Source organism: Talpa europaea, assembly GCF_964194135.1.
Source record: "Talpa europaea genome assembly, chromosome: 5".
NCBI lineage: Eukaryota > Metazoa > Chordata > Mammalia > Eulipotyphla > Talpidae > Talpa > Talpa europaea.
Genome location: NC_140071.1, coordinates 874,825 through 885,302, shown reverse-complemented (window position 1 = coordinate 885,302; position 10,478 = coordinate 874,825). Strand labels below are relative to the sequence as shown.

General features: G+C 72.2%; 1 protein-coding gene across 1 annotated transcript; it reads right to left on the bottom strand.

Annotated features, from left to right (window-relative positions):
• Positions 1 to 527: 527 nt before the first annotated feature.
• IRX1 (iroquois homeobox 1) lies at positions 528 to 4,844 on the bottom strand (the record flags this gene model as incomplete). Its single annotated transcript, XM_084234262.1, has 4 exons — positions 528 to 585; positions 791 to 863; positions 1,089 to 2,097; positions 4,569 to 4,844. The coding sequence occupies 4 exons, from the start codon at positions 4,842 to 4,844 to the stop codon at positions 528 to 530; spliced, it is 1,416 nt and encodes a 471-aa protein (XP_084090388.1).
• Between the last annotated feature and the right edge of the window lie 5,634 nt (positions 4,845 to 10,478).

Below are 10,478 nucleotides of genomic sequence, written 5' to 3'. Positions count from 1 at the left end.
CGCGCGCAGGCGGCGAGTGATGAATTGATTCTGAGCCCTAAGCTCTCCTTTGGGGACACGCCTGGAAATTCTTTTCATTATTTCCCCGTCGCTGCCCACCTGAGAGGCCGTTTTTATCAACCGCCGAGAAGGGAGCTCGTTTCTGGCCCGGCCCGGCCCGCCCCACACAGACGGCCTGGCCCGCCCTGGAGGGGCCGAGCCCGCAGGCCGAGCCCGCCCGGGCCCTGGGGCGCCCCAGCCACACCGCAGCGCCCACAGCAGCATTTCATGGCGTTTATTAGACAAAAATATATGATTTAGACAAGGTCGCTGGCGGCTATTTACACTCTGGAATCACGCTGTGCACAGAGGCGCGGCCGCGAGCGCGGCTCCCACCGCGAGTCCAGGGGCGGGCGGGCCACCCCCTCTGCAGGCTGCGTGGACGGTCGGGCCCGGCGAGGCCGCGCGTCCGCCCTCGCCCAGTCCGGGGTCCTTCTCCACTCCCCCCTCCCCGCCCCCCTCCCCCCGCGAAGGTACCGGCGCCCCGATCAGGCGGACGGGAGCGCGGCCAGGATGCGCGGCGGCCCCTCCTGCGCGGCCAGCGAGCTGCGGAGACGAGAAGACGCGCCGTCAGCGGAGGGCGCGGCCCCGAGACCCCTCCCTCCTGCCCGCCCGCGCCCGGCGAGGGGGGCGCCCCAGCGGCTCCCGGCTCGGGAGAAACCCGGGGACCCCTCCAGCCCCGCGGCCCCCGCCCCACCCCGCGCCGGCCTCGCGCGCCCGACCCCCCCCCCGCGGCGCGCGGCGGACTCACTTGTCCCGCGCCGGCTGGAAGGGCGACTGGAGCTGCGGCGCCGGCGAGTCGGGCCGGGGGGCCGGGTCTCTCTCTGCGGGGAGGGAAGGCGCGTTAGGACCCGACTCTGCGCGACGCCCGCCCCGACGCTCGGCCCTCCAGGCCCACCCGCCGGGCCGCCCGCGGGAACACCCAGCCCGGCGGGCGCGGGGGCTGGGCCCGCCGGAACCTGGGCCTGGGGGCTGACGCCCGGGTCAGGCCCCGTCCGCGCCGCGGCCTCCCCCACCCCAGCCGGGCCGGCCCGGCGCGCGGGCGGTACCTGGGAGCGCGGGGCTGCAGCGGGCCGAGGCCCGGTCGCCGTGGGGCGCCCCCGCGGCGGGCGGCGGCGGGGGCGCGGGCAGGTGCGGCGCGTGGGGCGCGGCGTGGGGCGCGCCGACGCCCAGGAGGGAGCGCATGTTGAGCAGCGAGCCCTGCGCGAGGAACGCGCCGTTGGTCCAGTTGGGGAACTTGCCGATGTGGCACGTGTACAGTCCGTGGCTGGGCAGGAAGGCGGGGTGCTGCAGCGGCGCGCCCGCGGGGGGCCCGTGCGCGCCTGGGGCGCCGGCGGGCGGGGGCGGCGAGGCCTTGGGCGCGCCGTCGGGGCTCGTGGCGGTCTCGGCCAGCGACCAGATCTTGGGCTTGTGCGGCGCGCCCTGCAGGCCGCCCGCCCCGACGCCCGGGCTCGGCAGGCGCGTGCAGCCGGGCTCCGCGCCCTCCTTGGCCAGGCCCCGCGGCGAGGCGCGCGGCGAGAGCGCGTCGGCGGCCGCCAGCGGCGAGCCCCGGTCCCGGGACAGCGCGGCGGGGGCCGCGGGCGCCGCGGCCTTGTCCTCCTCGTCCTCGTGGCTCTGGTCCCCGTCGCGCTCGTCCATCTTGTCGATGTCGATGCTCTCCAGGTCGATCTCCTCGTCGTCCTCCGCCTTCTCCGCGTCGCCCTCCGTGTCGCTCCCGAAGAGGCCGCCGTCCTCCGGGTCCTTGCTGCGCGCGCCCCATGTCACCTTGTTCTCCTTCTTGAGGCGCCGGCGCGCGTTGGCGAACCAGGTGGACACCTGCGTGAGGGTCATCTTGGTGATGATGGCCAGCATGATCTTCTCGCCCTTGGTGGGGTAGGGGTTCTTGCGGTGCTCCTGCAGCCAGGCCTTGAGCGTGCTGGTGCTCTCGCGCGTGGCGTTCTTGGGCCGCCCGGGGTCTCCGTACTGGAACTGCCCGTAGGGGTAGTAGGCGGGCGCCGTGTGGGCCGCGAAGGTGGCGGGGTGGACCCCGGGATTGTCCTTGAGTTCGTACTGCGAGCCCTGCAGTCACAGGCCGGCAGGGAGGAAACGGGAGGGGGAGACAGGGGAGGGAGGGAGAGAGAGACGTGAGTCCCCAAAGCTGGAAGGGGGCGGCCGCTCCAGTTGGCCGGAGAGCAGGGAGACCCTACAAAGCACTAAGGGGGAGACAGAGCCACCTGCCCCTCGGAACCCCTCTTCCACAGACCCGGCACTTTTTTTTTTTTGGTCACTGGAGAAAAGTTCCAGAAAGGGAGCGTCTCCTGTGGCCGCAGCTCAGGGGCCCCCTCAGGCTCAGGCTGAGCCGCAGCCCCCCACCCCCACCACGCAGAGGCCCAGCTTCCCAAGTTTATCTGACTCTGCTGGAGGGGGAAACCTTTTAACTTGGCTGAGAAAACATTTTCTCAAACGCAAAGCGCCGCCGGCCGAGCTCCCTCCCCTCGACCCTGGGACGACAAACAAACCGCCCGCTCTCGGGTCTAAATCCCCTGCAATTTAAAACGAAAGCAAACTCCTTCCCGCCCGCACATTAATCTGCATATAATGGCTCACCACACTCCCGGTCCGGCCGTGACAGGTAATTTAAAATTTTAATCCCGACCACCAATGACAACAATAACAAAAGGCTCGGGTTTTTTTTTTCTAAAATACAAAAGGGGAGCTTATCAGCAGAGCACCCCGCGGGCGGAGCCTGCGCCGCCCAGGCCTCTCCGCTGCGTCTTAAGTTCCCTGGGACGGCGAGCACAGGCTGTTTGCTGGCGGTTAGAGGCCCTGATTTATTTGCAATCAATATTCTTTTTATCATCAGTAGTAAAACACAGCAAGTCAAATTATCCCGTCAGGTTTTTTTGGTAAATAACATTTTATCTTTCTAACAACCTAATTAGGCCTCATTATTACCGTCAATGGCCCGGCCCGACTGCCACGATTTTGTTTTTTGACTCCCCAGCTCCCCTCAGAGCTCCACGGGGTGTGCAGGCCGACACGCCGGGCTAGAGTTTGGGCTTCAAGGCCCCAGACCCGGCAGGAAAGGCGAGAAACACACGAGCTCCTCTGGGGGATGCCCCGTCCTACCCAGGTCCAGGCCGCCATCGGCCTTCCCTGCCAGGGCCAAGGCCGCCCGCCCCAAAGGGCTCATCCCTCCTTCAAACACTGTCCCCCCAACCCACACTGTCCCCCAGAACCCACACTGTCCCCCCAACCCACACTTGTCCCCCCCAAGCCGCACTTGTGGGCTCTCAACACCTCGCTAAGCAAGTCTCGCCTCCGAGCAGCGCCGCGGAGGCCGCGCTGGCAGGGACACTCCCGCCTGGGATAAAGTTGCACGGCCGGGGACGGCGGTACCAGTCCGGACGCCCCAGAGAAGAGGCTTCTCGGGCCAAATTTCGCTTTTGCCTCGACCTTGCAAAGTGCCGGCGGCGCCCGTCTCCGCACTGTGGTTGCGGCCGTCGGGAAGGCGCTGGGGCCTGGGCCCCGCGGGGAAGTCCTTCGAGAGGCCCCTTTAGCTCCCTCCTGGCCGGCGCCCGCCGCTGGGCCGAACCGGGCTGGCTCTCCCACGGCGCCGTCTGCGCGCCCGCGCGGCCCTCGAGGAAGGGGCTTTTCCAACTACGCGGAAAAGTTGCGGGAGAGCGCGGCGCGCCCCGGCTGCCGCGCGGCCGGCGCGCGTTTACCTGCCGCCTCCTCTTGGGGCGAGGCTGAAGACGGGGACCCGTCCGGAAACCGGGGATCCCTGCCGCCGCCGCGCAAGAGGGGGCGGCCGCCCGCGTCCTCGGCCGCCAGTCACCGCGGCGCGACCGGGATCGGACCGCGCGCCCCGAGCCGGGCCCGAGACCCGGCGGCGCCCCCGGGCACGAACCCGGCCCCGCCGCCCGGCCCACGCCGCGGACCCGCCGCGCCTCCCGGCCCGGGTCGTGCGCGCCGCGTCGCGGGCCGCGGGCAGGAGGCGCTTTCCCTCGGCGCGAACGCGGCGAAAACTTTGGCAACTTGGGAGTCCACCCGGCGGCGGCTCTCCGCCCGCGAGCTGCCGATCCCAGGCGCCCGCCCGCCCCGGGACCGCGGCCGGCGGCTCCTTTGTTACCGGCCTTCGCCGGGCGGGGGCCGGGCGGGAGCGCGGCTCTGCGCTCCGGGGGCGGCGCCCCGAGTCTCCCCGGCCGGCCCGAGCGGCGCGGCGGCCCGGGGAGGGGTCCGGGCACCCCGGCGAGCTCGGCACCCCGGCCGCCCGCCCCGCCGCCTCCAGCCGCCGCGCGCGGGCCGAGTTCGGCCTCCGCCGGCCGCGCCCCGGGCCTGCTCCGCGGCCCCGGACCCGGCCGCGCCCCGGTCCCCGCCCGGCCTCCCGCCTCCCGGCTGAGCCGGCGCGGCCGCCGCCCGCGGCCTCCGCGCGCCCGGGCCCCGCCGCCCGCCGCCCGCCGCTGCGATCCCCGCGGAGGCCGAGGCCGGGGCGCGGGCGGGGCGGGGCGGGGCGGGGTGGGGGGCGCGGGGCGCCCCCGGGCACTCACCATCTGCGAGAAGAGGCTGAGGTCGGCGGCGTAGGGCAGGAAGGCGCTGTAGTTGGGCGCGCCCGCGTAGGGCCCGGCCGCCGCGTACATGCCCAGCACCGAGGTGACGGCGGCCGCGCCCGCGCCCGCGCCCAGCTCCGCCGCCCCGGGCCGGCCCGACGAGGCGGCGGCCGCCGCGGCCGCGGCCGCGGCCAGCACCCCCGGGCGCTCTCCGCCGTAGGCGCCGGGCCCCGCGGCGCCCAGGTACTGCGGGTAGCCCAGCTGCGGGAAGGACATGTCCGCGGCGCGGGCGGGCGGGCGCGGGGCCGCGGGCCGAGGCTGTCTCCGGCCGGTGCTCGCGGCCGCCTCCCGGCTGCGCCCCGATCCGCGATCGCGCGCCGACTGCGGCGGCCGCCTCCGCTCGGCGCGGGGCTCCGGGACCCAATTTGAAGTTGGGGCTGTGATTGGCATCCCCTTGAGCGCTGGCCCCGCCCCCGCCGCCCCCGCCCGGCCTCCCGCCCGCCCTCGCGGCCGCGCGCCCCTCCCGGCGAGCACGTGGTGCCCGCGCGGCCGGCGCCTCCAACCGGGCGGGCGCGCGGCGGCCGGTGGCGGAGCGGGCCGGGCGGCCGCGCGCTCCGGCCCTCCCGGGCCCCGGCGGCGGACGGCCCCGGGCGCCGGGGCGCGGCCGGGGGCGCCGGGGCCTGCGGGGTCCCGGGCGGGGTCCGGCCTCCGGCAAACACGGCCGGGCGCCGCGCGTGCGCCGCGGGGGCAGCGGGAGGGGCCGGCCGGGGCGCGCTGACAGCCGGCGGGGAGCGGCCTCTCCTCGGAGCCCGGCGCCGCCTCGGCCTCCCCGGGACATCTTCGGCAGGACCCCGGGGTGCGCCCCTGCGCGGCGCGGAGCGACCCCGCCAGGCGGGCTGGACGTCCCCGCGGCCCACACGCTCAGGTCGTGTGGCCAGGACGGCCTCGCTGCCCGGAAGGAGCGGGAAGCGCCAACCCAACCGCTGCGGGCTTTTCCAGTCTTGGAAACTTCGAAAGGGCAACACCAGCGAAGAGGCCCCCCGCGTGGCGGTGAAGGAGGCAGCGCAAGGTGGGGCACCTGGGCGAGTGGGGACCTTCCCTCTGGAGAGAGCTCCTCTGCGGCAGGAGGAAAACCTGGCGCCCTGACCCCCACGGGGCACCCGGGTGTGGCCTGAGGGCCCCTCCTGTGTCCACAGGCGTGCAGGGGCAGGGAGAAAACTTGAGTGGAGCTCTGGGCTGGAGGCCCAGGGCCCAGGGCACGGTGCTCCTCGCTGCCCTCCCCTCCTCCTCGGGCCTTAGCCCACCAGCACTGTGAGAGCCGCTGGCGCCGGAGCTCTGGGCCTCAGGGCCCGGTGCCGCCAGTGCAGGTCCACCCAGCTGCTGCAGGCGGGCCGATTCTGCGCTGAGCTCAACAGCTGGCTCCCTGATGCCCAGCTGGGGAGCTGCCCCGGCTCCTGCAGAGACGCCTGCCCCTTTGCAAAGCCCCATCCCTTGGGAGGCGCCCAGGGCTCACCACTGTCCTGGGATTCCAGCACCCAGGGCCCTGCAGGAGACCCTGCTCGGACTGGAGTCCAGGGCTGGAGTCTGCAGTCAGTCTGGGTTTGGACCTGTCCTGGGCTGCGGGAAGGAGGCTGGCCTCTGGGCCCGGTCCCCAGTGCATATGTGGGTGACCTCGGCCACCCACATGGACCAGGTCCCCACTCCCTAGCCCCAGCCCCTTCCACGCCTGGATCGTGGAAGTCACAGGAAGATTCTCATTTCCCCGACTTGGGGCCTGAGGAGAGAGGAGGCGCCTGCCTATAATTAGCAGCAATAATGCTCATAATAGTGATCACTAATTAGCAGCTCCATAATCAGGCTTAGTTTCTCTGCTCACAGCTGGCCTTTCTGTTCACTCTGCCTCCACCCCAGCCCCTGCTCAGCCAGGTCCCCCCAGCTGCCCCAGCTGCTTTCTTGCTGTGACACAGATTCTGGGGGGCCAGCAGGGGCTGTGCTTGTCTTTCGTGCTTGGCAAAGCCCCGAGCCGCCCCTTCCTCAGGTCCCCAGCCGACCACCTCGCCCCCCCAACCTTCCTCCCTTGTGCCCACAACAAACTGATGGGCCAGCCCCCCACTGTCCTGTTCAGCAAACTCCAGTGTCACGTGCAGAGCTCCAGGTGAGTGCAGGTGAGATCCGCCGCTGGTGTGACCTGGAGAAGGGGTGGAGTGTAAGCGTTGGGGAGCCCATTGTTGGGGTCCAGCTCCCGCAACAATGCCCACCGCGTGTCCGCAGTGCTATCAGAGCCTCCCGGGCGGGGGCAGGCTTCGTCCTGTCCCTCAACCAGCCCAGAAAGGCCACCCAGGCCATGCCAGGTCCCCTCCTCTGCCCAAAGTGACCCGGCTTCCTGAGGGCAGAGGACGCGAGAGGACCAGAAGGCCTGGCCGCAGCCTAGGGGCCGGGGCTGGCGTGGGAAAGACTTCGGACTTGCCTCCGGGAGCTGGGAAGGGTTCCGCGGCCGGCGTGGCCATCTCTGCTCAGGACCAGACCAGACCAGGCCAGACGGGGTGTGGGAGGCCTGTGGGTGAGCCGCCGGGCTGCTGGACCCCACTGGGAGTCCTGGCTCACCCCGTCCTGCTCCGCCTCGGCCTTTACCCCCAAATATTTGACCCCTGAGACTAATGTAGGGCAAAAAGAAAACTGCCAACGCCACGCACCCCGGGGACGGGGAGGGGCAGGGCAGGACGCAGGCCGAGGGCTCGTGTGGCCACGCGCGGCTCCCCAGCCCCTCGTCGTGGAGTCGTGGAGTCCGCCGCGGAACGCGCCCCCAAGCCGGCTGCCGAGCTGGGGGGCGCTCTGCTCCCGGCCGCACCTGACCCGAATAGGCGCGCCCCCGGGAGGTGCGGCCGGCGATACGGAGGGGCCGGCTGAGCCCGCTGAGCTCCAGGGAACCGGGGCCCCCCGCGGAACCCCGGGGCCCAGACTCGCTGCTCCGGGGGCGGGAACGGGCGAGCGCGGCCCGCCTCGGAGGGGTGGCTCGGGCGGGCCCCGGGCTGGAGGCTGCGGGGACGCAGGCGTCGTCAGGGAGCCCGGGGCGGAGCGCGGGCCGGGCCCAGGGGTCGCTGCGGGGCGGATCGCGCTCTGGCGGGCCCCGCGCCCCTGCGCCCGGGAGGCTCGTCCTGGGCGCGAGGCAGCCGGGCCGTGGCCGCGGAGGGGCACCCCCTGGCTGGAAAGCCCCGACCCCGAGCGCCCCGGGGTGGGGACGGGCCTGGGGGGGGGCACGTGTGCGGAAGCCGCCCTGGGAGCGGACTCGGGAGGGGACCGGCCGGGAAGGCCTGCGCGCGGAGGGCGGGGGAGGAAAAGGGGTTCGCGGCAGGATGGAAAGTTTCCCGGCGCCCCGCGGGAGGCGGCCCCAGCTGGAGGAGTCGCGGCCCCCGCGTGTCCCCGCCGCCCCGGAGCGCGCCCTGCCTCCCGCCGCGTCACTCCACGGGCGGACAGACGCGCCCGGCGGCGGCCGCGAGGTCAGCGCCGTCCCTTCCGCGCGATGCCCCGCGCGGAGACCCCGCCGGAGCCGGCCAGGGAGCAGCAGGGAGGGCGCGGCCCGCCGCGCGCCCCGGCCCGTGGGGACCTGCCTGGCGCCGAGGACGGGGCCGCAGGCGTCTGGGGCGGCGGCGCCCGGCCGCGCGCCCGCCCCTCTGAAGGGCCTTTCCTCGCGCCGCAGATGGCGGGTCGGGGTGCCCGGCGCTCCCCCCGCAGCCCCGCCCGGCCAGGCCCCCGCCCCGCGCGCGCCCTGCTCTCGGGGCCTTGTGAATGCTCGCGGGGACTCTGCACCTTTGTCCGGCGGGACCCAGATGGCCGCTCGGCGACGGCCGGGGAGCGGCCCTGGAGGCCCGGCCTGCGCCCCGAGCTCCGCGGGAGCGCGCTCAGTAAGGCGCCCCGGGCGCCGGGCCAGGCCGGGGTGGAGGCCCCGGGTCTCCGCGGCCCAATCGGCCGGCCCTGGTCCCGGGCCTGCGGCCCCTGCACCAAGCCAGGGCCCGGCGGGGCCTCCTGCGGGGAGCAGCCCTCCGCGCCGCGGCAGAAGCTCCCGACCCAGCGGGGAGCGCCCAGGGCCGGGGCGGGGGCAGCCGGCGGGCGGGGAGGAGACGCGGCGGGGCGCGGCCTCGAGGGCTGAGGGCTGAGGGCGGCGTGGGGGCGCCTCCGAGCCAGCGAGGCTCCGGGGTGCGGCAGAGCAGGGACGGCCCGGCCCGCCCGCCGAGGGGCCGCGGCGTGGCCTCCCCGCGTGTCGGAGGAGCGAGCTGCCCGCGCGCGCCCACACGCGAGCGTTTCACCCGCCTCCCTTCATTAACCGGACCTTTTCCATCGCGCCCCGCATCGCGCGCCCAGGCGGGAGGGGTCTCCCTGGTAATGGGGTCGCCGGGCGCGCTCTCGGGCGGAGATGCCGCGCCCCAGCTGCTCTTGCGTGTGTCTGTTTTCCCCGCGCCCCCGTAGTGGCCATTATGCACTTTTTAACTAGTTTGTGTTTGGGTTTCACTGTCCCCACGCGGGGCGCCCCGAGCACCGTGCTGGCGCCGCGGTACAGGTGTCGGGGCGCCGGGAAGCGCTGTCAGACCATGGCGGGCGCCCCCCCCCCCCCCCCCGCAGCCCCTGGCCCTGGCGGGCAGCGCCCCGCCCCCCCCCAGCTCCGAGGCCAGGAGCTGGAGCGGCTGGGCTGGGCTGGCGGCCGGGGAGCAGGGCCTGTGCCCTCGGCCCAGGGGGCCACGGGGGCTGCCGCCCTGCGGTGACGGAGCCGGAGCTCCGGGAATGGACAGAGGCCCGGGCGCTGCCCCGCCCAGCTGCGGCTGCCCTTCCTGAGATGACCTCGAGCCGTGAGCGCACCCTGGCAGGCCCCGGGGATTCTTTTCAAGCTCTTTTTTGTCAGGAACAAGAGATTGTTCGTCTTTGACTAGACCACATAGAAATTACGATTCCGAGGCAGTGTCTGTTTAATTAGAGTCATCTCGCTTGCATTTAATTACCTAATGAATTATTTGTTTAAAAGGTAGCAGCCTTGTTTGCCCAGCACGGTGCCGGCCTGATAAGAACTTGGGGTCCAGGACACTGCAGTCCCAGGCCCGCAGGGCTGCGGTTATATTTTAACTCTTTGAGTAGGTCATGCTCCCACCCCCCAGGCGAAGAGGGGCCCCTGGCGGGCGGGGGGCAGCTCCTCCTGACCACCCAGAGGTCTGCTGCTCTGGCTCTGCCCGAGTCCCTTAGGAAATCCGAGTCTTTTCCCATTTGTCTTGAGAGTCCAGCTTATTTTTAAACAGGTTTCCTTCATTTCCAGCAGCAGGGTTTTCCTCCCGCTCGTGAGACGGCGTCACTTGGAGGACTTGGCAGCAGCGAGGAGGCCCCATGTCCTCTGGAGAGCCCCTGCCCGGCTCCCGGTCCCCAAGGCGGCCCTGGAGCCACACAAAGATGGGGTTCCCGGGCCCCCCTGGGGTGAAAGCCTCCCCAGCCCAGGCTTGACCTCAGCCTTCAGTTCCTAAGCTGAGGAGGAATCGCGTTTCTTCCTGTTTTCAAAAGTAAGAGCAAATGGCGGCCTTTGCGGAGGCCTCAGGCAGGCCCGTCTCCAGGGACGCGCCCCCGGGCCCATGAATGCCCGCGCAGGGTGGACGAGGCCTCACGGGCCCTGGCGTCGAGCTCGGCCGCTGCGTGGGCTGCAGTCTGGCTGCTGCCGAGGCCAAGCTCTTCGCCCTCCCCTCCCGCCACGGACCAGACGCGCGATGGGGTTTCCAGAGAAATGCATGTGGGGGGTGGCGGACGGGACAGAGGGGTCTCCCCTCTTCTAAAGAGAGGGACTGGAAGGCAAGAACCCCTCAAACTGCTCGGTTGCCTTCCACTGTCATTTTTATTAATATTTCATTAATCAAAGCGTTTCACTGCAGGCCTGGGCAC